The 25,107-nt window shown below is 56.3% G+C and overlaps 1 protein-coding gene across 3 annotated transcripts in view; it reads left to right on the forward strand.

The window, feature by feature from the left end:
* The first annotated feature begins 2,389 nt into the window (after positions 1 to 2,389).
* Positions 2,390 to 25,107, forward strand: part of CORO2B (coronin 2B) — a 45,559-nt gene continuing 22,841 nt past the window's right edge. Inside the window, exons 1-4 of one of the 3 annotated variants that reach the window (XM_075764330.1) lie at positions 2,395 to 2,726; positions 9,689 to 9,778; positions 15,817 to 15,883; positions 24,787 to 24,987. In XM_075764330.1, the coding sequence (XP_075620445.1) occupies positions 15,833 to 15,883; positions 24,787 to 24,987 (252 nt within the window). In that variant the 5' untranslated portion in view covers positions 2,395 to 2,726; positions 9,689 to 9,778; positions 15,817 to 15,832. Of the gene's footprint in view, positions 2,727 to 8,249; positions 8,427 to 9,688; positions 9,779 to 15,816; positions 15,884 to 24,786; positions 24,988 to 25,107 lie in introns of those variants that run through there. The other 2 variants (XM_075764329.1, XM_075764332.1) reach the window with 2 other exon arrangements.

The raw sequence follows: 25,107 nt of genomic DNA on the forward strand, positions 1-25,107 counted from the left end.
AGCGCCCCGTGCACCCATCGATCCCATTTTCTGCTGGGACTTGTGCAGAGGTGGGGCACTGGGTGCCCTCAGCCCGCAGCGTTGCTGGAGGGCAGCCGCAGCCCAGGCACTCAGGGCAGGGCATTGCCCCGTGCTCAGCAGGGCCAGCGCGGCTGCGGCTTCCCCATCGCTGCAAACCCCCCCCATTCCCACCCGAGCAAGGGCTGAGCCGCCCCAGCACCCCATCTCTAGGCTGATGGGGCTGTACTGGCTCCCCCAGCTCTCCCTGTGCTGCCCCAAAAGGGGTTCCAAGCGCTTTTCCCAACATTTCTGGGCTCCCCCCAGCAGCAGCATTTGGGGTTTGAGGGATGCTGGGGTTTACCACGACATGGAGAGGCCACGCAGCTGCAGCCTCCCTCCCTCCCTCAGCAGGATCAGGCCCCCAGGAGCCACCCAGCAACGCATGCCTTCCCAGCAGCCTTTCCCTTCTCACCCTACCTTCACCAGCTGGCCCAGCTTGCTGCTCCAAGCAAGTTGTTTCAATCAGCTAATTGGTGCTAATTAATCCCAGCGGCTGCAGAGGAGCACAGGAGGTGCAGCGGCCCCCGAGCGCTGCCGCTTCCACGGCAGGAGCAGCGGCGGCCGGGGCTCGGCAGCTCCTCTAAGGCTTTGCCAGAGATTGGTTTCTCCCTTATCTGGGCCTCGGTGTCCCCCGTCTCGGTCACCTCCCGAGCACGGTTTAGTTTTAAGCATCATCTCTGTCTGGACTGAGCCTCCTGCTTCCGTCACCAGCTCCTGGGAAAAGGGGGTTTTTGTTGGGAAGAGGTCATCGCTGGGTGGTTCGGGAATTAGAGGTGGCTGCTTCTGCTGGCTAATGTCATTAGCTCTACATTAATTGCATTAACCTTTCTCATAGTTTCCAGTCCAGTCCATGACACATGGTTTATCTTTACAAACAGAGTTGATTTTTCAAAGAAGATCAGAGGACAGACATTTTTTCACAACTCTTGTTATTCACTTGTTATCAGATCCACTGATATTTTATGGGAAGGTTCGGCACTAGAATAAAACCCAGCAATCTTTCATCAGACTCTTGGTTGAATAATCTCCTTATAAAAAGGAAATCCTTTGTTTATTGGCAGAGTGCTTTTCTTTAAGGGGAATTGGAAATGCATTTGGTAGTGGCCTCAAGTAGTTTTAATTCAGCAACAATAAAGTAAGTTGGTGCAACATCTAATCTAATTCTGTGCCTGCTCTTTCATTCCCATGTAACCAGGAAACAACGAGCTAAAATGCCGCGTTTTCTAAGTACTGCTTCTAAGTATTGCTTTTCTCATCTCCAATGACAGGGAACTTTTAAAATGTGAGAAAAACACCTGTGTTTCGTGGGTGTGCAAGGGTGTGCAAGGGTGTGCAAGGGTGCAAGGCCTGGTGACACAGGCCACGGCTAGCCAGGATGCTTCAGTGCCTCCTGGTACCCTGTACCCCTGAATTTATTCTGAGTCGGTGCCATTAAGAGGTTGGTTTGCTCGGTGGTGAGAAGAGGAAGCGGGATAAAATGACACCGATGTTATTCCTGCAACGGTGACCTCATAGCAGCTGTTGGTGTGTGGAGGTACCCGGGCACCCAGCCGCGTGGTGACACCGGAGTCCTGAGTAACCCCGAGCATCCGAGTGCCACCTCCAGTCTGGGCCACTCTTCATTCGCCTAGAAAATGGGAATGACAGCTCTGGGACAAAGCAGCGGTCTCTGGTGTTGTCACTTGTCACTGTTTATAATAGATGGGGGGAAAAAAAAAATAATCACCTTGTACGTGAAGGGAAACAAGCGCACGGGTGGATGGTTACGGATGCTGTAGGACCCGATGCCCAGCCGGGAGGGACCAGGCAGCAAGGTGCGAAGCCTGCAGCACATCCCCAGCTCCTGCTGCAGAAAGCCGATGGCAGAATACGTGCCTTGGCTGCGATCACCCTGCGGAAGGAAGCTGGTGACGCAGCCCGTCGTCTGGTCAGTGCCCAGGAACCTGCCTTTATTTTTATCGCTTTGGAGAGAGGACAGCTATTGCACTCTCAGTGTATACGCACTGGTCTTACTGGTCACCACTGGATCTCGGTGACCGATTGTGGGCAGGGAGGCCCCTCCCGGGCGGCCGCCATCCCCCTGAGCATCCCCGGGGGGGGGGGGCGGGATCGGGGCGGCAGCAGGTGCCTGCCCGGCTCCTGCCCCCGGGAAGGGCAACTCGGGGTGCCAAAGAGTTAAAAAATGGCCTTTTCTCCCCGGAACCGCGGCCCCGCTCACTCCCTCCCCTCCTTGGCTTGGCCTCCCTGCCTGCCCCTGCCTGCCCCTGCCTGCCCCTGCCTGCCCCTGCCTGCCCCGCTCCCCCCCCCCCGCCCCGCGCGGGATGCGGCTGCTCCGTCACGGCGGCGCGGGCTGACATCACCGCCGCCGCCACCGCCGCGCCGAGGACCGATCGCTTCGGCTGCTGGCCCGGACGGGCGCGGAGGGCTGCGGGCTCCCCGCTCTGCTGCGGCCGCTCCTCTGCGGGGAAAACGCAGCAGCAGCAGCGTCCCTCACCCCTCCCGGTGTCCTTTTTTTCTTCTTTATTTTGTATATTTTTTTTTTTTCTCCTCTTTTCCTCCCTCTCCTCCGCGCATCTCCCGCTCCCCGTCCCGCACTCCCCCCCCCCCTCCCGCCGCCCGCGGAGCTTCCTCACCCCTCCGCGACTTCCCGCATGACTGTCACCAAGGTAAGGACCTGCCCTCCCCGGCTCGGCTGCGGGGTCCCCCCCGGCCCCCTGCCCGCAAGGTGCCGCGCTGGGGGGCTGCGGAGCGGGACCCGGCCACCGCCCCCCGCCACCACCCCCCCCCCCCGGCCAGGGTGCTGCGGTTTATTTTATTTTATTTTATTTTATTTTATTTTATTTTATTTTATTTTATTTTATTTTATTTTATTTTATTTTATTTTATTGTATTCCTTTGATTTCCTCGCGTCTCCCGCTTGCTCGGCCCCTCCAGCTCGGAGCTGTGCTGCAGTTTTAACCCTTGGAGCAGCCGTGCCCGGAGGGCCGGGGGGGGCTGAGCATCCCCCGCGGGCGGACCCCGCTCTAAGCCGCTTTCTGCGGCCGCTCGGCAGATGCTGCCCAGACCTCTACAGGTGGCTGCCGGCTTGTCTGGGGGGGGGGAAAGACCTCGGGAATGGGGCTGGGGGGATTAAGGAGCGGGACGGGGGCGGGGGGGGAGCGGGGTGGAAGGGGCTGGGTGGCGGCAGAGCAAACCCTCCCCGAGCAGAGCTGCTGGGAGCCGGGAGCGATGTGGAGCCGCCTCGGTCCCCCAAATTTGCTGGATCAGCCTTGGAGCTCGGCTCTCCCAGTGGTGCGGAGGGGAAGGTTTTGCTTTCTGAGAACTATTTCCCGTTTCTCCCCATCCCCACGATCCCTCGTGCCTGGGAGCCGAGTTCATCGCCTCCTGCTCGCCCCATCCTTCCGCGGGTCAGGCTCCTGCGGCCGGGGGGACACTGCCACCGGGGTGGTCCAGAGCACACAGCATCCTGCTGAATTAGGGCATGAAATGGCATGATATGGCAGTGTCCAGAGGCAAGGGGCCGCCTCCGGACGGTGGGAGCCACGAGACTTTGGGAGCAGAGTGGTCCAAGCTGCGTGGACCTGCTTGGCCCAAGTCCTCCCGCTTACTCTGTGACCCCAAGACAAGGATGCGATCGTGCTGATGAGTCTAACGGTTCATACACTCGAGGGGAAACAGCAGCCCCCCTGCCTTGGGAAGCCCCTCGAGGAAAGGGCTGCCTGGCCCTGCGGCGGGCAGGGTCTGGCCGTAGCTGGGAGGGTCTCAGCAGGCTGCGATCGCCGTCCCGGGAATGGGACTGACGGGGTCCCTGCGGGTGTTTGGTGCCACGCCGCTGATCCGGGCTGTGGCACGGCTCACGGAGACGTGGCGCAGCCTTGCTGGGGTGTTGGGCACGGCGCTGGGTAACTAACTTGGAGCATGCAGAGTGGAAGCAAATGGGACCGAAGCTGTTGTGGTCCTTCTCTGAGCCCTGAGGCGGGACGTGTCTGGGGAGGGAAGCAGTGGCTTTGGTCTGTTTGCTGCCTTTCACCCCAAATGTTGCTGGCCTCCCCGGTGGGAGGGGACACGCAGCGGGGGGGCACGCGTCTTGGCATGAGCGTGCTGGGGACATCCAAAAACCTGAAGCAGCTCCAGTGCCGACGCTGGTGTGTGCCCAGGCTCCCCGGTGAGGATGCTGCTGGGGAGGAATCACTCTCTCCCGTCTTTGTCCTTAGCAAATAACTTGCATTTTGCCTGCTTGGCTTTTGCTGGGCAGTCACCAGCATTTTTGCGTTTGCTGTTCTGTGTGCCTTGTGCGGCGGCGTGCCGTCCCGCAGCCCCTCCCAGCAGCACCTGTGTTCAAGAAAAAGTGTGTTTCCAGCTCTTCTGGGTGCTGAGAGAAGGATTGATGGATGGTCCCGAAAGGGCAATTGGGTTAAAAGAACTACTAACTCACTGATACCAAGTGTCAGAGTTTTAAGCCAGGCTGACTAATTTGTAGCGCTCATTAACAGATTTTTTTCTGAGTGCAAATAGATTTATTCAGAGCTACGCTGAGAAAAGGCTGCAGGGCTGTCAGGGAAGCACCTTCAGTAAGACGGGGAAGGACTCTGCTGTTAATTTGCAGGGAATGGAGGTGTAAACTGGGAAGTTCTATGTCACGTGCACCAAGCACGCTTTCGCTAAAGCACTGTAAAGCTCTAATACACCCTATAGATCTAATTTCCTGCAATATGGACTATCCTGATGCAAGCTAAAGAAAACCCAAGAGCAGGCTCCTGACCTGCCACAGCATCGGTGCTGGGGTCTTCCCAGTCAAACCGGGCATGGATCCCAGCACCGGGGTGGTGAACGTGTCCTTCACTCCCCGGTCCTTCCCTGGGCACGAGGCTGGCACGCACGGCCCAGGCTGATGTGGTGGGGGAAAAAGAAAGCGCTATGAGCGCCCGTGGGAAAGGAGATGCTTTTTCTGTGTGGTTTTGGCTGCTAGGAGTCAGTGCGAGGTGGGGACTCGGGGAAGGGTTTGGTGACCCAAAGCTGGGGGAATGGGGGGGCTTTGGGGACCGGGAATCGTGCGCGTGTTCCCTCAGTGGGGCAGATGAAGGGCAGAGTCCCGGAGGACTTCTGGGATCTTTGCATCCTGCCCAGCAGCAGGTGTCTAACTAAAACCAGTAAAGCCCACAGCTCCCAGCGCTGCCAGAGACAGGCATGTACGGCGTTTCTGCAACAACTCCTCCCACGCTGGGGCTGCGTCCCAGGTGGTGCTGGAAACAGGAGCCATGGGTAGGGTTTTACAAACTTTGCAAATAGTCCTGAGCAAGTCATCCCTAGAAGAAAATTGTTCTGAAAAATCAAGCCTGGGTGCCTAACGCCAGGCAGAGCTGTCCTAGCGCCAGCCTGAGGCATGGGGAGGCGAAAAAAGCTTTTCTTGGGGTGTGGGGGGGACTGGGGGAAGGCAAGGAGGGGGCAGAAATATCTGCTGTCAGTATGTGAAACAAGCTGGTTTCATCCGTGTCCCAAGCCACCCCCTTCCCTCCCACAGAAGAAATGCAAGCAGCCGCAGCGCATCCCCAGACCTCACTCTTTTGGGGGAGTTTGCTACCCGGGAGAGTTTAAGCAGGTTATAAATAGGATGCAGAAGGATCGATTGGAACGTGAAAAAAGCCCATGCCCCACTCTCGAGGATCTGCCCAAACTCTGTGACACTTCCCTGGCATGATTGCATGGCGTGGCGTGGCACGGCGTGGCATGGCATGGCACGGCGTGCCATGCCATGCCACGCCGTACCACGCCATGCCACGCCGTACCACGCCATGCCACGCCGTACCACGCCACGCCATGCCACACCAGCTCTGCCTGGCCGAGGCTTTCTCCAGGCTCCGCAACTAGAGCCGCCGAGGTGGTGGCCTTCAGCTGTGAAGATGCCGTAGGAATCAGGGACAACTTCCCCCCTGCTGTAGATCAGCTGGTCCTGCGAGGGTCTGGGGCTCGGGTTTGGTCTCTGTTGCTTGCAAACAGAGCGCGAAGGCGGGCTGACGGCGGGCGGGCGGCGTGGGGCTCGGGGGAGAAGGGATGTGAGTCATAGGATGGAGAACAGGAGCGGGAGGAAAGAACCCACGGCTGGGTTCTCTGGATTTATTTGCCATCGAAAGGGTAATGGGATCTTTGGGGATACGCAAGTGGGAATCCTGTGGTCAGGGAAGGGCCAGAGAAATTTAGCCTCCGAGCAGGGCTTGTGCTGGGTGTATTTTGGCAGGCGGAGGCATGGCAGAAGTCCCTTGGTATGCCAATGGTGCTTCCAGCTCCCACCCATCACCAGAGGCTGTTTCCAAAGCCCTAAATATAATTAACCATGAACACGAGTTAGTGGGGGCCCGGGGGCGTGTTAATTTGGGGACTATAGTTTTTAAACGATCGGAGGTTTTTCAAAAAAGACGCAGTTTAAAAGAGGATGCCATCTGGGAGGTCCCACGGCGTACATTAGTCTGAATTATCCTATGGTCTCCTCTGGCTTTATTATCTATTAATTGGCATTAGTCATCAAGCCACGCCGCCTAGATAAGGGCTCATCCTCATAGTTCAGCGAGCAGATAGAGCCGAAACCAAAACCCAGAGAGGAAATTGCAACGATGGCCTGTCGTGATCAAACGCGGTAAATAAATGATGCCCTAACGCGGGTAAATAGTAATTACCACAGAGGCCCTTGCCGGGGAGGTTACGGTTACAAGGCCATGACCACGGCAGCCGAAATGCCATTCCTGATGTCCCCTGCCTCGGGCGGTAAGGGCAGATTTAGAGTGTCTGGGGCAAACACTGATCCCATGAAATGCTGATAGTGGATCAATCAATCGGAAGCTTGATTGAAGGCACTGGGCCATGGAATCCGGGAAAATGGCTTTGCAGAAATCGGGCTTTGGACAGCACAGCTTGACTTTATTGCTGGAGAAATATTGGGTGAAGTGTTCTCTAGGTGGTTTGCTAAAGAGGAATTCCATGAAGCGCTGTGTGTGCTCTGATGGTTGGGAAACGACTCCAAATAATAGTAATAGAACTCACGCTAATGGGTTAGGTGCAGGCTAACCAACATCTCTAGCAAATAGATTAACGGGATTTACCATTGCATGGGTTTTTGCTTATGGTGTTCAGATCAATTGGGCTCCTTGAACCCAGCCAGGGCTGTGCACCGGGGAGCGGGGCCAGGTCCCCAACGCAGGACCGAGTGTCACAGCGAGAGGGGCGCGGAGGCAGCAGTAAAGGCAGAAACAACCCACGGAGGGTGCAGGGGGTGCAGGGCTTTCTCTGCCTCTTGCTGCCTTAAAATCGAAGCTGCCATGTTATTTTTAGTTAGGGATCAGCAGTGTGGCGGTTGGAAATGCCTCACTCGTTTGGGCTGCCCAGGCGGACGTTGCTCATAAATAAGTCATTGTGCAAAATGGATTTCCGAGGCAGGTAGAGAGGGCTGGTGGCTCTTCTGGAGGAGCTGCTTTGCAGCACCCCGTGGGTGCAGATCATGTAATGGTGCGCGGTGCCTCGACTGGAAGGGGATAAGGAGGTTATGTTGCTTACCAGCTGGGCTGGAACAAGTACTGAACTGTTAATAAAGTACGGAACGGGTCCCCTTGTCTCCAACAGGGACGATGTTCACTGATCTTTAGCTTTGGTGGGATTTCTGGGGGTTGGAAACGAGCATAACGGGCTGCTTTGAGGCTAAAAATGGAAGCTCCCCGTTTCAAGAAGTATTACTCGCATCAAAGGCAACTTGTCTGGCCTGCGGCTTTTTAATGAGTTTTAATTGTGATTCAATGCAGCATTAATCTGGCGCTTTAATATGGCCCGTCTGTGGCCAGCAGGCTCGCTGGGCGCTGTAATTCATACCCTGCAAATGCCCCCCCCCCCCCTTCTTCTTTTCATGGAAATTTTATCAAATGATGAATAGTTCAATTCATTACCCAGCTAGAAAAGAGCTCAAAGGAGTCGAATCCTGGATTCCTATCTCCCGAGTCAGTGTGTAATTATCCAAATCTGGCAGCAGGCAAAAATCTACGTGACGGAGCCAGCTGCTAGAGTCCCCCACAAATCTGTGAATCCCATCGTTCCCGGGCTGGGAGGGGACCAGCGCCAAGCTCAGCTCCCAGAAATCCTGCGCTCCTTTGTTCATCGCGAAGCTGCTGGCAAAGCTCCCTCGCTGCGGCGCTCCGGCCGGAGTTGGTCTGCAGAGCCTCGAGCATCGCCGGGAAAAGCCCCAGGAGCAAAACCGCCCTGGGAGAGGCTGTGCTGGGGCAGTGCTGGAGCAGCCGAGACATCGCTTGAGTTGCTGAGAGCAGAGAAATAGAGTTAAACCCTTTAGAGCCCAGCCCGGATTGGGGTCCCGCCATGGCACGCAGCTGGTGAGCACGACAGGGACCCTGCTTGATGGGAAACCTGGGCAGCCGCGAGCAGGGCAGGGTGCCGGCCGCCTCGCTGCACCAAAAATGAGTCTTTCCAACCTGTTGCTCCATGCTCACTTAAAAGCACGGCCGAGGAAGCACCTGCTCCTGCTCAGCACCGGGATGGGAGCTGTGCCTGCAAGCTGCAACGTGCTGCTCTCCCTGTCCGGGTGCCGATCGCAGCCCCCTTCCTCCCACCAGGATGTGGACCCGGATTTTCCCCTTTCAGAACGGTGGTTACGGTGGTTTCGGCCCCTCAAGCTGTCGGGCCTTATGGAAAAATCCTCACCCGCCTCCTGTGCCGAAGGGTCAGGAATAGCCGTGCTCCGGCCAAAAAGTGCTGTGGCACAGCCGGGGAAGCTGCTGCGGCCAGCCCGGGGACACGCGTGTGCCTGTGTCGGGGACTGAGGGATGCCAGCGCCGGGCATCGCTGTCACAGAGTTAATGCTGTTTGGTTTGGGCAATGGGAAGGACCTCAAGGGCTGGTTCCCGGGGTGCAGGGGTGCTGGGGCTGTCGCCGAAGCCCGACCCATCAACGATGCAGGGATGAGGGTCCCTTTGAAGCCGTGGCCGTCCCTTCTGACAGCCCAGCCCTGGTTGCCTTCTGCTCTGAGCATCCCGGCTCTCCGCCTGTACAATAGCTGCTATAAATTCCCCAGAGAATAATGGTCTCTCTGTCCGTGCACAGGACCCTCTCTGCGTGCCCGCCCTGAGACACACCGGCCCTCGCGGGGCTGGGGGAGGGCTCCAGAGTGATGAGGGCCACATCCTGACCCATCCATGCCAGTGGCACCAGGAGCGTGGCCATGGTGCTGGGAGGTCCCATGGCTGCGGGCAGGATGGGACCATCCCTGTGCCAGCTGCCGGCACCCAGAGCCTCTGCAGCGGGTGCTTTGGGGCTCGATGTCCCCACCGGTGAAGGAGGGATCGCTCAGCCCACGCTATCGCATCCCTGCTCGCAGCTGCGACAAGCAGGGGTTTGGCCGTTCGGGGCCGGGGGCTGGCGATGGGGTGGGGTGGGGGGGCTGGAGCTAATCCTGATGTCAGTAGGAATTAGCTGCCTGCAGCCGCACTGGCACCGCCGGCTGCACCCCGGTACCTGTTGGCACCCACCGCGGCTCGAGTGCGTGTGGTCAGGCCGAGGGGCGGGCTTCGTGCCCAGGGGGGTGCTGGGGCAGGCGGCAGGGGTGCTGCTGTAACCAAAGGGTTTCCCTTTCTTCCAGGGCCGAGGAGCACCCGCTTTTCCCTGAGCCCCGCATCCGTTCCTGGGTGTCAGGAGGCGCCCGACGAGCCCGTGGAGCAGAGCAGGGCAGGTGAGGACCCCGCGCTGTGCCTGCACCCCCGCAGACCCCGGGGCGGCCCCGGCGGGGACCGGAGGGGGATGGAAGCAGCCCAGGGATGTGGTGCCGTGCCCAGGGTGGGGGTCTGCCACCAGCAGCCCCTCTTGCCCATCCCCAATTGCTCTGCAGGTAGCTGGGCAGGCGGTTGCATGGCGAAAAAAAAGCAATTTTTATCAAGAGGAGTGCGGCAGCTTCCGCAGCTCTCCTCCCCCAAAATCTGACCCTGTACCCCAAAGAAGCTCCGTACATCAGCTGAGAGCAGGTCCGTGGAAGACTCAGACCTTGTGGAAATGCTGAGTCCTTTAAACAAGCGGCCAAAAAGCTGAACGTACGGAAATATTGCTGGGGTGAACGCGGGCGAGGCCGTGGCGTGCAGCGAGCATCTCGTGCGGGCTCAGCCTGCGGCACGTCGGCTCCTGCGCCTTCCCGGGGGGTTCACAGCTCCGGGTCGGTTCACTACGAACCTCTGGCAAAGAGAGTCACTTGGGCTGCTCTCATAATTATATTAAGTGGAAAGAAACCCGATTCTAGAGCATTGTGTGCTAAAAGACAAGGAAAAATAGGGAAAAGGCGAGATTTGAGGCTCTGGCGAATGCACGGGCATCGTGGGGCGGAATATCGCAAATGTTCCTCCCCGAGCTCCCTGCGCTCTGGTTTGTGCCTGAATAACAAGTCTCCGTTTCGCTTCTGCGGATGGTTTCCCCCTTCCTGGGAGCCGGCAGACAAGGCAGGGCTTGTCCGGGCTCCAGCTCCCCGCGGGCACCGCGCAGGCTGGCAGCGGGGGGGTCGGTGCCTCCCGCATCCCGGCCCCGGCTGTCCTGTGACCTTCATCCACCCAGTCTCTGGCACTTCCTCGCGCTGGCCAGGAAACGGGTTTCTGAAGCCTGAAATATTTAGAAGATAGTGTTTGTTTTTTTTTTTTTTTTTTTTTTTTTTTCCTTTCCTTCTCCTTTGGAAAAGTTTTGCCCCCAGCTGGGATAAACTTCCCCAAAACTCTTGCGGTTTTGTAAGCTGTCCAGGAGTGAATGGTTCCGTGCGGGAGCGGCTGGGAGGGGAAAGGAGCCGCTCGGAGCCCGGGATGCTGCCCCGTGCCCCGAGGAGCACCCCGGGGTGCTTGTCCCCGGGGAACATTTTGAGGGTTTTGGGTGGGAAACAGCAAGTGAGGGAGAGACGTCTGAGCCGCTCACCCGTGTACTGTCTCCCTGCTTTAGAAAAGTCCTGTTTGCCAGGATAAATAAGTTTCTGTGGTCCATGTCCCGTACAAAGCCGGGGCTTAGCAAGGATTTTATTCAGGCTATCACAAAAGTAGAAATGTTAGTGCTCCCAGCAGTGCTTTTTGCCCTGATTTTTTTACCCTCACCCACCCCGTAGCATCTTCCCAAGTGGTCTCTTACCCGCGGGTCTGGCGGCCGCCCTGCTCCCCACCGTCCCCCAGCCCTTTAGTACCCGTGCACGCGGCTTTTCGCTTCTTTGCAATTAAAAAGCAGGTGAATTTAGGAGGGGTTGGATTTATGGTGCCCTCCCCCGGGAGACTTTCTCTTGTTGTACAGGCAGCCCCACTTATTCTGCTTAAAACTGCTGGAAAAAACCCCTCTTGTAACCAGGTCTCTTGACTCAATCTTCTTGATGATGTGTGATGTGATGTGAAATGACGCTCACGGACGAGCGCCTGACTCGGTTACCCGCTCATCCCGACAAGTGAAAAGAGACTTTTTTTCCCTCTCTGAGTTTCCTAAAAATCTCTCAAGTTTAAAAAAAAAAAAAAAAACCAACACAAAAAACCCCATGCAATATTTTTGCCCTCAAGGAAACATTATTCCAAGAAGCCGGAGGAGGGAGGAGGGTAAAATCCTGTGGTCAGTGACCCAGGGCAGCTCCGGGGACCAGAAACGCTTTGTGCTTCGTCAGGATGTTTCCGCCGGCTTTGCGGGGCGGGAAGGAGTTGGGAAACAGAGTGGGAGGAAAATTGTGCTTGTTTACACAGTTTATTGACGAGCATGAGATTTGTGTTTCTTCTCAGTACACGGGCCCAGGAGAGGTTTGGTTTGCCTCCCCCGGAAGGTTTTCTGGGGGAAAAATGGTCCGAAACAGGACCCCTGCCGGCACCGCAAATGCGGGTGCCAGGGATGCTTTATTGCATCATTTCTGAGCAGCGTGTGACATCGGTGGGACCACGTGAAGTGCCCGGGGCGGGTGGGAAGCAGCACCGTGGCCAGGGAGGGATGGGGACTCGTGGTGACAGCCCGGTCCTGTGGCCAGGAGACATCTGGCCTCGCTCGGTGCTTTTTTCCCAGTGGCTTGGGAAGAGGAGAGGCTCTTCCCAGGCAGTCAGGGGTCTCTAGAAAGAAGAAATCATTGAAAAGTTGAACTCCAGGGAAATCCCTGTCACTTCCTTCCAGGCTGGAAAAAACCTCAGCTGGCAGATATCGCTTCAGAAACATTCATCTCTCTTTTGTCCTTTGTTTAGACCATGTTAATGGGATTAATCCTTAATATTTGTAAAATCAATCTACTGCTCTTTACAAGTTGGATAACCACGGAGCTCTCTTTGCCTCTTCTCCTTGTCTGTGCACTAGGGACAAGTGGCTTTGCCAAAGAGAACCGTGCCTGCCCAAAATCCCATCTTGACCCCCCCACCACCACTCCAGGGTCACTGTCGGGGAGCTGGGGTGCACCCACCGCCCCAACGGGTGCAGAAGCAGAGATCTGCTCTGGGTCTTGGCAGCTCAGCCCCACTTGGGGGGGGGACCAAATCAGAGCAGCTCTGTGCTGGGGGGGGGGGGTCTCAGTCCCTTGGGAGCTCTGCCCTGGGCTGTAGGACTGCCTGGTGTTCCCGGTCTCTCCTCCGCCAGGACACTGCCCCAGTACCAATACCATCCCAGCATCATACATCGAATCGTAGCGTTGTTCCTGGGCGCAGGGCGCTGCTCGTCCTGTCGGTGTCAGCTGCTGCAGAGCACCCGCCGAGGTGCTGCAGGGCCGGCGCAGGGTGAAGCTGATGCAGGGACATCTGGATTTGCACCACAACCTTGGAAACCGCCTTTCGGAGCATCCCAACGCACTGCTGTCCCTCGCCCCTTCGCTGGGCCGCTCAGGCAGGGCTCTGGGCTGCGGGCACGAGGGGCAGAGCGAGCCCAGGGGATGCCCAGGCTCCTGTCTGCCCGCCTGAGTGTGACCTCCTCGCGGGGGGGACATCACCCCACGGGGCTTCACGGCAGCCCTGGTGCTGCTCCTTTGGTCACGGCCGAGCGTGGGGCAGCCCAAAGGCACCCCTTGAGCTCCTGCAGCTCTTGGATCTCGCCGTTGGGCTCGGTGTTGGCAGGGCTCATCCCCCTCCGCTGCCGTCTCTCCTGGGCGGGGAGAGGTTCCATGGTGGGGGGCACTTCCCTGGGGTGCAGCACAAGCAGACGGTGCCAGCCTGCCCACGAAGGGGCAGCCGGGCTGTGTCAGCTCCTGCCCTGCAAGGCAATTAAATCCATCATCTCATCATTCCCTATAGCAAACAGGCAAATGTGAAACCCCGCAGGTAAGGGCACAGCGCATTCAGCATCAAACCCCAAGTCTGGTTTTTTACGCAACCTCAGCGCAGCATGTGCTCTGGGGCTCTGCTGGGCCCGCGCTGCGGATGCCCGACGTGCCAGCGTACGGCCCGATGGGCTGGCAGCATCCCCTGCCACGGAGCAGCCTGTGAGCCTGCGGGCAGGGTGCTGGCAGCGGGTGCTGTATGGGTGAGACCTGAGCTACACCCCACACCGACCCCCAGCCACCTCCGCTTCCCGCCCACCCCAGCAGAGATTTTAGCTTTGCCGTGCGGTTTGTGCGCTCGTCCCCACTGCTGCTGTCCAGCTACGCCGGGCAGGTGAAGCCCAGCGGGACGGAGGGGATGGGAAGATGACGGCCTGTTCTATAGGAACATGGTCTCTTTTGAGGGCCCTGCTCAGTCCATTTATTCCGGTGTTTATTAGAGCCCAAAGGTGTTTCCTGCGGCCGGGTGCAGAGCTGAAGCTATTCGCTCAGCTTCCCTCTGCCGCTCCAGCTGTTTGTGCCATCAGCCAGATGCATAAATAAGGAGAAAACAAGGAGCTTTGCGGGTTACTGTAGGATTTGGGTCCCCAAAGTGTTGTCAAGAGCAGGCTGAAGGGCTCTCCCCTGCTCCGTGGACTGCATATGTGTAAAGGGCTGGGGGGGCTGGGGGACACGGGGTCTCTCATGGGTGGTACGAACCCGCACGAGCCGTGGGACAGCCGCTCCAGCACTGTGTCCTGGCAGCAGCCCGTGAAAACGGAGCCGGTGGGGTGAGGCGGGAGCAGGAGGACCCTCTCCCGGCACGGCTGATTCACCTCTCCCCCTGGGAGAAGAGGGGCCGATGGCACCTCAGGCTGCCGTGGGTGCGCATTGCGGCGAGGGATGCTGCCTCGGGGGGGGGACCGGCGTGCCCACGGCTCTGCAGGCTGTGAGCTCTGCCCGCTGCGGCACCCCGCAAATAAAGCAAAACTTGTGCCATTGCTTATCAGCCTTCAGCTTTTCACGGGGATCAAACCAACCCATCTCCGGACCTGGAAATAAGCTGCTTCCCAAGGAGACTCTTTTCTCTGTTCTTGAACATTTATAACTAATTTGGGATATGTATAACAATTTGTTTACTGAGAGATCAAAACATGCGTGGAAAAACTTGGTCTAAAAGAAAAAGCAGCTTCAGGATGCTGATGGCATGAGGTCTCACAGCACTGCTGATGTTATCTTGGAGTCAAAACTACCGAGCCATCCAAACCATAAGAGCTGCATTGGGGCTCAGTGGGGACCTTTATTCTTCACTATGGACGTAGTTATCCTGTAACGGCACATGCAGTTTTGCCTGTCTCATAAATACCCATAATCTGCTTTTTAGTGGTCAATATATAATCCCAAACCGGCCTCATACCACTATCAACCCCCTTCTTCCTCTCCCGCCCCTGGAACTTTCTCAGGCGGGCAGGACTTGGTGTCGGGGCTCTGATCGTCTTCGCTGCTGTGCTGCTACGGCTGCGCGGGGCTCTGCCCGCCGTCCCCGATGCCTGGGGCTGCTCCTCGGGGGGGACACGGGCTGGGAACGCGTCGACAAGCTGCGTCCATCAGCCTGGGCTGGATTTCATGCAATCTGCCTTTTTTTTCAAAGATCAAGCAAGCGCTTCTTGCAGAGAAGCACAATTCTAAAATTGAAGCCTTTGAAATGGCACCATTTTTAAAGTTTGCTCGGTGGCAGCGTGCAAAATGGCTTTTCCCTGCGGCTGAGGGCATTTCTGGTGCTTGCAAAAGCCGGTTGCACTGAAAATATCCAGCAAAAAAGTGTTTCCCCAAGGAAGGGGCTGCCCTGCGGAGGCTGCGTGGACCAGTCCCTCGCCTGTCGCAGCTGCTGTGGCCCCGCTGCCGTGTCCCATCGTCCCCGTGCGGGGTTTGGGGCCGGATCCTGCCCTGGCTGCGGCAGGCGAGGGGCGGTTCGTGCCCACGCTGGTGCTTTGGGGGCTCTGAGCAAGCAGCTGACTCGCCGACAGACTTTACCTGGGCGGGTGAATAGATGTTGCTTTCCATCCTGCTGCCGATCCCGGGGCTTCTGGACGGGTTAATGAGCACGTCAGCCGTGCATGAGTCAGGTAATGTGCCGCGTACGTAAATGCCTCCATTTGCTAACGGTCTCAGGAGCAAAAACTATTTGTGTTGGAATTACTTTATTCTCTAGAAGAAGGTAGGCGGCGATGCATAATTATCCTAAACGGGGCTGGCAGTCACCGGGGAGGAGGACACCGGGGTCGGCGTGACGGCTGCTGCCGGCGGCTCGTGGGGCTCAGCCTCGTGCCCTGCCACCGGCGATGCTCCGGCTCGTGCAGAAACTGCCCGGGCGCAGCCCCGTGGGGGTCGCATCCTGCCACACAGCACCCAACGCCGCGGCGGGGAGAGGCAGGAAGGGTTTGTGTGTTTTATCTCAGCCTCCCGGGATGGTGAATTGAATGTTTTTGCTTTCCCTCTCTGCACAGAGCTCTTGTCGAGTCAATGAGAGACCTCCACAAGTCTAGCGTGCTGGGAAGCAAGCACGGCAGCCTGGTGAGTGTCCCGCGCAGGGCATTTTAATAAGGCTGGGACAGAGAGATGCATAGAAACAGCAGCTGAGCCCAAGCAAGGCAAGAGCCCAACTGGCTGGCTCTGCTCTGAAGGTCCCTTGGCACAAAAGAGAAACCGCTTAATTTGCACCGGAGACTCGGCATTTCTTAGCCCGTCTGCTTTTAAGTCAAGCTCGGGCTGCAAACGCGCCCGGGTGCCCCGGCCGAAGCATCAATCCTGCAGCGATGCTGAATCTGGACTTTCAGACACGTTTGGTGGCTGAATTGTGCCTGCACACTGCGAACATGTGTTGCTCTCTGTGGTGGAATTGTTATTAAAATGAAGAACGGGATGTGCCTAAATGTTAAATCTTACCGAGCCTCGTTAGCATGAAAGCCATTAATGTGAACAAAAGCCGTTTTCAAGGTTGAATTGAGAAGCATCAGAGCATTAGAGTACTGGAGAGATTAAAATCAGCATTTGTTTGGCTCTAATCTAATGTGCATGGAACAATAAGCATTTGATGACTAATTTTGGCAATGCTGGGTATCTTATAAAAATATAGCTGTTTAATTTCAAGCTTTTCTTTAGGGAGTGAATTCCAGCAGCATAAATCCTACATAAATGCTTTGCTAACCACCGGGCATGCACTGAGCAGATCCCATCCGCCGTGTCTGGAGGAGCCCGGGCAGGACGCGTCTCGGGGCGGCATCGTCCTGCCGCAGCCCGCGAGCGGCTCTGCCAGCTCCTGCTTGTGCGTTTTCCCCTCCGAGAGGGAAAAAAAATGTTGGTTTTGCTCAAGCAAAGCGAGCGGGGACGGGGTTGGTGCAGGGAAGTGGCTTTGCGGGGGCTCCCCCACCACGTGGTGATTGCCCGGATGGTGTTTTGCTGTTTGCCAGCAGATTTAGGGTATGAGCACAGCCCTGCACCTAAATCCCCCAGCGCTGATGCTCACGGGGTGCGGAGGAGCATCGGGGCCAGAGCAGGGTTGTGCCCCCATCACGGGGACTTTGGGGACGATGACTCTGTCCTGGAAGGCACGTGGCAGCGTGCTCGGGAGCGTGGCATGGCAGCGAGTCTCGCAGTGGTTTTTTTTTCCTCTACAAGAAGCCCCGGTGAGCTATTTTGATGATTTCTTTCCCCGCTCGCTTCGCGTGGGAGCTGTGAGAAGCGTCCCTGGGCAAGGGCAGGGGGGGATCGGGCAGCCCTGTGCTTCCTAGAAATGAAGTCATCTCCTGGGTGAAGACCTGCCCAAAAGCAGCTCTTGTTTTTGCTCAGTAACACTTTGTTGCCTTAATGGCTGATCGATACTTGAAATGTCAAACTCGAGCACCGCTGACCTTTCTGATGGAAAATTATTTCTGCCCAGCAGCTCCCAGGGATGCTCAGGCAACGCGTTGGCTCCGGAGAGGAGAGAGGGAAAATAACCTCATGCGAGAGTGGCTCAGGGGCAATGGGCGGGTGCGTTTCAGTTGTATTTGGTTTTCTTCACACAAAACTGTGCCTTGACTTTAGCCAGAAAGCCCCAGATGCAGAATGCTCACCAGAACCTCTGCCTGCGCCAGGAGGAGGCATGAAAAAAAAGGGAATAATGTGATTTCGGAAAGGCGCTGTCTCCTGGAGTGCCACAAAACCCTTCCTGAAAGCCCCAGATTTCCTAGGCAAAAAAATGAGTGTTGGATTTCCCTTCCCCAACACATTTCTTCATGCAAATATCTTTTTCTTGCTGGTCAGCCATAACCCTGACACTTAACCATGGGCAGAACAAAAAGTCAGACAGTCACGACGCGAGAGCACTGGTTTCCCATTAAAAACCTCTCGGAGGCCATGGGAGATGCTCCGTGCCATCGGGGTAACCCAAAGAGCTGCTGCAGGTGCCACAGCCCCCTTGAAAGGGTTCGGGGGCAGGGAGGGTGTTGCCCACCCCCCAAAATTACTGCTTGAAAACAGAAATTCATTTCACTGAAAGCTTTCACGATTGAGGCAGATTAACCGGCGCCGTACGCAGGATACACGGATATTTATTTTTTTTAGGGATTACAGCCCACTGTGCTGTGTAACTGCCTATTGCAGCATCAGGGGCTCTTTGCGCAAGCTCTCCCTCCCGGCTGCTGTTGCCAAGACTCCCGATGCTTGAAAAGATGCATTTAAAAATAAACACATTGAGACAAGAGCTGTGTCCTGCTGCTGCTGCTGGTAGGCAAAGGCTGGAGCTGCCAGCAGATCAGAAAAGCCTCCAAAGAGGGGCTGGTTTTTGCTTCTTGGTTCCTTTTTCTTTTTTTTTTTTTCCAGGCGAAGGGCAGTGCCGTTCCCGGGGGGACGTGGGCAGAGCTGGTCCCCGGGGGGATTTGCCTGTGCCGCTGGGACGTGCGGGTCAGATCTGCTCTGCCCGGCTGACGGGGGGCTGCGGGACGAGTACCAGTCCTCCATCCTAGAGAAAAACCCGCAAAACAAAAAGTTGTTTAGTTTTATTGTTAAACGCAATTTCTCCTGAAGTTGCTCTCTGCCGTAAAACTGAACGGAAGCCCGAAACGCCCACTTAAAAACTTATTTCCCCACCCTGCAAGGAGCAGGAGCTCGCAGGCTGGCCGGGCCGGGGCAGCTCTGACCCCTCTGCAGCCGCAGGGTTGCTTTGCTCCTCGTCCTGGGGAGCTCCCCGCGCCGCTCGGGCGGATGACTCCGTTTCTTGCTTATGTGTCAGCCCTGTGATACATGATGCAATATCGCAGCTCCCGGGTTAGATGGGCAAAAAGAGGGAGGTCGGCTCTCCGCAACCTCCACGCGCAGACCAGTCCGCGCTCTCGGAGAGGAAAACTTCCCTGCCCGTCCCTCCCCTGCTACGGGGCTGCAGCCGCTCCCCGGCATCGTCGCCTTAATCCGGCCCTATCGTGTACGGAAAATCTCTTGCTAATCGACCTACTTCGCATGCTCCTGTCCGCCTTCCCCCCATAACTGCTTTTGCGGTGGAGCAGGGGCAGAGCGAGGTATTAATGCAACTCTGCCAAGGTGCCAGGGAGCACGGCAGGCTTCACCCAGCACTGCAAACGCCGGGCTCCTTGCCTAGAATCTTGTCCCTGGGGTCTTTCCCCACCTCCAGGTCTGTGTGTTTTCCTCTGCTTTGGAGGACCGGCACCAAAACCGACGTGACGACCCACAGAAACAATCCAACGCTCTTCTGCGTTTCTCCTTCAATGAAATATTTTTGCTAAACGAGGGATGTTCCCCCCAGCCTGGGTGCCGGGCTTGGCACGGATGCCCGGCGGTGGCAGATATCGCCGCTCCGATTATGAAACCTCAATGAGCTGCTTTGTTCTTTTGTTTGGAGAGGAGGAGCGGGATGGCAGCGCTGCCCGGCCCCCCCCCTCCCCTCCCCTCCCCGGGGCTGCCTTCTGCCCCTCCCCAGGGCTGCTGGGGGGACGGGGGGTAGGGGAGGACGGGGAGAGAGATGCTCGGCACTGACCTGTATCCCTGCTCTGGGCTCTGCACCCATTTTCTGCTCTAACTGTTGTTGCCAAAGAGATTTCCACTTTCCAGCTTGGGATTTGGGGACACGCTCTTCCCCTCAAGCACTTAAATAAGTAAAACATTTCAATGAGCTTAACAACGCCGGAGCGGAGCGGAGCATTTCTCTGCTGCTGCTTGTTTCCTGGGGTTAATGTTGATGCTGAATGTCGTGATTGGGGATGCGATTTATTTTATTTTATTGCCTCGCTTCAAAGTGCTTTATAGTATTCTCGTTTTTCCTGTTAAGTTCTGCTCAACTCAAAACAAGGGAGGAGTTTCGTAATGAAAGGAAAAACCGGAGTCCAAGAATAATGCAGAGCTAGAGTGAACCTTGGAAATGGTGGTACATTAGTCCGATTCTGGAGATGGATGGAAATGACTCCAATAAATCGATAATATTTTTTTAATGCCTCTGAGCCATTGAGAGCGAGGTGATGGCAAAATAAAAATGCCCATTAGCCTCGACAGAATGTAGAGGATTACTCAAGAAAGCAAGTTTCATAAAAATTATATATTGAAGGATTGCAAATGCTTTGGATAATAACTTCCAGAATGGCACATCATCGCATCAAGTCTGATCTGAGCCGGGGCCGACCGGGGCTCCAGGGACATCTGCGGCTTCACGCAAGTGCACCAGGGCAGGTGGCACCAGGAGCTAAAATTAGCAGGATTTTTTTGTCTTCTGGCATCCTTCATCTTCCCGGAGAGCTCACAAGCATCTCTGAATTCACCCCGAGTTTGGTTTTTTCATTTTTCTGTTCTGGAGCAGAGAGAAGGGTATTTGCAGGGGGAAAATAATTTGCAACGAGAACGATAGGTTCTGAACAGACAGAGTTTTGCAAACTTTAAGTCAAAACGCCGCATATAGCTTGTAAGAGAGGAGAAAAAGGAAAAGAAATTTGGAACAAAACCCCCAAGAGTTTGAAATGCCGTTTATTTCCACGGTTGCTGAAATGCAGATGGAGCAAGGGTTTAAATTCAAGGGGAAGACAGCAAATGCAACATTTCTCTTGACGTTTTGGGGAAGGTCCCTGTCCCCTGGCACATGGAGGGCTTGCCACGACGATGCCACCACGGCCAGGTCACGGCCACCCGTCCCCACACCCCGTGGGACATGAGACACTCCGGTCTCCGCATGCAAACACCCGTGCAAAGCCCCTGGCTGCCGTCGCCGTGCCCCCGGGAGGAAGCGAAGGGCAGAGGGGCCGGTGTGGGAGCGCAGCATGGCTGGGTCGCTTTTTCCAGCCCTTCCTCTCCTGCTTTGTCTCGCCCGAGTCCAGCTCCTTTGGGGAAGGGGCTCTTTTCCTCCCCAGCACCACCTGCAGAATACTCGGTGCTGGAGGAGAGCGCTGAGCTGCGTCGCGCCGGTGGCTGAAGCATCCCGGCATCCCCCCTCCTCTCCATCCCCTCCTCATCTTCAAAAGCCTTCGCTGGCTCGGCCAGGAAATAGGATGTTTGTCCAGCGCCGAACTCCAGTGTGCCCCCTCCGAGCCCGGAAACCCCGGGGAGCGACGGACTCTGCAAAGCAGCACACGGGGGGGAAATAAATAAGTAAATAACAAAACTGTTTCCCGTTTGAAACTCTCCCTTTAGCCTGGATTGCAGACCCTGCGGGATAAGAGATTTTCATCCTCCTGGCTAGAAAATTTGAGTGGTTTTCAACAGTTTTCCATCACAAAATGCTATTTCTCGTGCAACCGTGTATTTTGCTGGGAAGGCTTCCCACGTGCAACCCGTCGGCAGCTGCGTTTGCAGCACAAGGGTGGTGCATCACCCTTTGCACGTTGGGTTTTCCTTGACTTTCTTCCTCCTGGCATCCCTAAGGTCCCTTGGTGGCCTTGCGTGTTGGCTTGTGCTCTTGTCCGCATCCTTCGGGAGCAGCCGGGCACCGGGGAAATCTTTCCGGATCGGAGCCGTGGTGTCCCCAGCATCGCTGCCATGGGCTCAGTGCCACGGCCACCATGGGCTGCCAGTGGAAACCAAAGGGCTCCTGCTGCTTCCCCCATCCCCTGGATGCTTGGAAGCCCCATGAGATGACACTAGCTTTAAAGAGAAGGTTTAAATGTATATAGGTGGGGAAAATAAATGGAGAAATAAATAATAAAATTAAATGGAAAAATAAAGCTGGCATCTGCTTGGAAACTCCAAGTTTTCATGAATCCAGAATTGAAACATTGCTCACAAAACCACCCCAATCGGATAATGCAATGGGAAAACAGTGATTTTTTTTCTCGGCCAGAAAATATTTCTCGGTTTTTATTTGTAGGCAATGCCTGCTGCAGCCCCGTGGGCTCCACAGGGAAAGGGGTTCAGGCGGAGCGTGGCAGGGTGGGCAGATCCCACCGGTGCCGGCAGCACCTCCATCCACGTGCCAAACCCGGAGGTGCGCACAGCTTTGCAGAGCAGGACGCCGCTTTCCCCAGGATGCCGGAGAACACGACCTCTGCCAAAGCCATCTGCTGAAGGAGCAGACACAAGGTGTTTTCCAAGCAGACTTTTCCTGCCCGCCCAGCCCTTGAGCACCTTGCTCCAGCGACAGGACAGAGCACCGGCAGGAGCAGCCTGCTTTGGAGCCAGACCAAGGAGCAAAGGATGCTCAGCTTTTTATTTTTCAACCCAAAATCTCCCATCGGTGCAAAACCGTCCCTGCTTTTCCCTGCTCCTCCTGCACCGCAGCACCCGGCGCAGAGCTCCATCCGAGGGCTGATGGTCCCCGCAGCTGGTGGGGCTGGGACCCCCGTGACCCTCCCCAAGGTCCCCGGCTCTCCCACGCGGCACGGGGAGCTATTTCTGGTGTGGGAAAGCCTTCGCCGGCTGCCAAAACCAGAAATCTGCAGGAAAGAGCCCGGCCGGGAGCCACCCGCCGCACAATGCCGGCTGTGGGCAGCCCCTTGCCCCTTGCCAGGGATTTTGCCGGCGTTTCCGGGCTGTCTGCATCCCCGGGGCTGCGGGGTGATGTGATGCTGTTTACAGGAAATCCTGCTTGAGGTTAAAGAAAAGAAACTCTGGATTTCTCCAACGAAACAGGCACTTGAGTTTATTGCTTCCTCCCGGCGTGGCAGAGGCTGAGTGGAGACTTGCCCAGTTTTTTGGTGAAAGAATAAAACAGGGAGGGCTGGAAAAAAAGAGAGATGTAGAAGTGCTGAGGTCCCGGAAGCAGCATCGCCCTCGCAGCTGGGGTCCGTGGTGGGAAGGGAGCATCCGTAGCACACGTGTGAGGATCCACGTTAAGGGTAAAAACACGTTTCTGGCCTGCTTGGAGCTCCTTGGTGCTGGTGTTTTGTTTGGCAGTGACTCGTTAAGCTGAATTTCTGGATGCAGAAAATATTGGGAGCCCCTTGTCTGCTACCCCTGCGCGGCCGGAGGGGTTTCTGCAGGGGGGTCCGTGGGTTTTCTCCTGCCTGGGGATATGCTACGAAGCATCTGAAAAGTTTAGTGGGGGAAGGATTGAGCAAATGGCCCTTTTGAGAGAATTTGGGGGGTTTTTTTGCAATAGGTCTGGAGCAGAGGGGCACGGATGGCAGGAACGAGAGTGAAGTCAAAGTCCCGGCATCACGGAGCAAATTGAGAGCTTAAAAAATATCGAAATACATTTTTCGGCTTTTTTTTAACACTATAAAAATTTTAATTTCACCATGAAAACTCTTCTGTTCTGACAAAAGAAAATGTTAAGATTTAGTGAAACTCTTGAAAGCCACTCCTCAAGCTGCGGTCGGGGTGTTTTTCCTCGCCCTGCCTGGCTCCGACCGCTTGGGTAGGTTTGGCAAAGTTTCCCAGTGCTTTGTTGGACGTGAGTCTGCATTTTTTTCGGAGCAGAAACCTTTCCAGCCAAAAAAAGTCTCTCTGCTCTCATGTCGGGTTAAATCCTCATGGATCTGTCGCCTTTTTCCTTGCAGCCTGGGGTTTGCCGACAGCACCTCCTCCGTGACAAACGTGCATCCTCGGAAGGATGCTCCCGGCATAGGTGCCGCTGGTGGGCTGGGAAATCCGGCCGGGATTTTGGGTACAATGGGTGGCTGCGGGGTCAGGGCAGCGCAGCGGGGACACGGCAGCGGGGTCTCAGGCAGGGTGTCGGATGCTGCGAGGGATATGGGCGCAGCGGGGCTCTGCTCGCACGAGGTCATTGCGACGCGTCCCTTGACATCAGCACTGCGCTGCGCGGTGCGGGCTCCGCTGTTCCTCGCTCTGCCTTTTGCCCCGCGGCCGTGAGTTAATCCTGCTCGTGAGAGTTAGAGATGGAAACACTGCTGTCTGCGGCCATTCCCCGTTCAAATTCAGGAGGTGCTGCTCAGACACGCCGTGCGCCCAACCGCGTGCCCGTGGTGTTGAGTTTGGGGCCAAGCAGGGACTCGGCGGGAGTTACTCGGGGTTAGAGCCGCCACCGGCGCGTTTCTCTGGCGTCGCCCCTCGCCGAGAGATGCTCTCAGCAGATGGCCCAGGATTTGAGTACACACTCTCGCCCTTCGGTCGATAGATTCTGGTTAGGAAGACGTGAGCGAGTCCTCAGGCGTGCAATTACCGCGTGTTTGGGTAGAGCCGAGTGCTCGTGTTGCTCCAAGGTGGCTTAAACGCTTACGCTTTTCTGCACACTCAAAGTGCTTTAAAGCTTTATAGATTTTATCGTGAGCACTTGTGCTACCATAAGAACTGTTCAAAAGAAGACTGAAATTAAAAAAGCAGTCTTTTTTTTTTTTTTTTTTTTTTTCACTTAGAAAAAGCAAAGTAGTGAGGACAAGCAAAAGTGCCCTTATTTCTGTGCACGTATCTGCAGCGTTTGGACTCGCTCTGGGGAACAGGATGAGCTGGGGGGTCCTTGGGATCCCTGATCCGCTGGGATCAGCTGGTGGGATCCCTGGGAGCACCTCACTGTTGGGGGCAATGGCAGCCGGCCTGCAGCAAGTGCTCCCGCGATGCTACGGGTTAGCCCATGCGGGAAAACCGTCGCAAAATAAGCTGAGACAGCTGAAGGCAACGCGTACCAGCTCTGCGATGCTCACTCCCTGCCTAAGTGCTCTCCTCCTGCCCTGGTGCATGCTTTCATACGGTCCGGACCAATCCATTTCCGAGCCATCGCATTAAAAGCCTTAATTCAGTTGTCAGATGCGCATGAAGTAGTAGCGCTGTGTGTTCTAGATAAGCAGTTCACGCTGAAAAGGAGATCAGCTTAAATTTTGCAACAGCGGCGAGCCTTTTAATGCCTTCTCTGAGTTGTACCTCGCACCAGGGAGACATCTCACGTTTTTTCAAGGGTGTTATATTTGCAGATCTGGGCTGCCCTGTGACCGCTGTGCCTCGTCAGGCCAAATCCCTATTGCAGCACGGGTTGGAAACTGGAAAGCAACTGGGAAACAGCCCGGGTGGGGTGTTGGGGGAAGACTAAGCCCTCTGCATTTGCCCCGCAGATGTCATGGCGCCCGCAGTACCGCAGCTCCAAGTTTCGGAACGTCTACGGGAAGGTAGCGAGCCGGGAGCACTGCTTCGACGGCATCCCCATCACCAAGAACGTCCACGACAACCACTTCTGCGCCGTCAACGCCCGCTTCCTCGCCATCGTGACGGAGAGCGCCGGCGGGGGCTCCTTCCTCGTCATCCCCCTCGAACAGGTAAGAGGTTTGGACCCGGCGGAGGCGACTCTGATCCGGAGCCGGTCCCCAAGCGCGGGTGTGAGGATGCACGCTCCATCCCGGGAATCCTTCCCTGCAGAGGGATGTGTCGAAGCCTTC

The sequence above is a fragment of the Balearica regulorum genome, chromosome 12 (genome assembly GCF_011004875.1).
Source record: "Balearica regulorum gibbericeps isolate bBalReg1 chromosome 12, bBalReg1.pri, whole genome shotgun sequence".
Classification (NCBI taxonomy): domain Eukaryota; kingdom Metazoa; phylum Chordata; class Aves; order Gruiformes; family Gruidae; genus Balearica; species Balearica regulorum.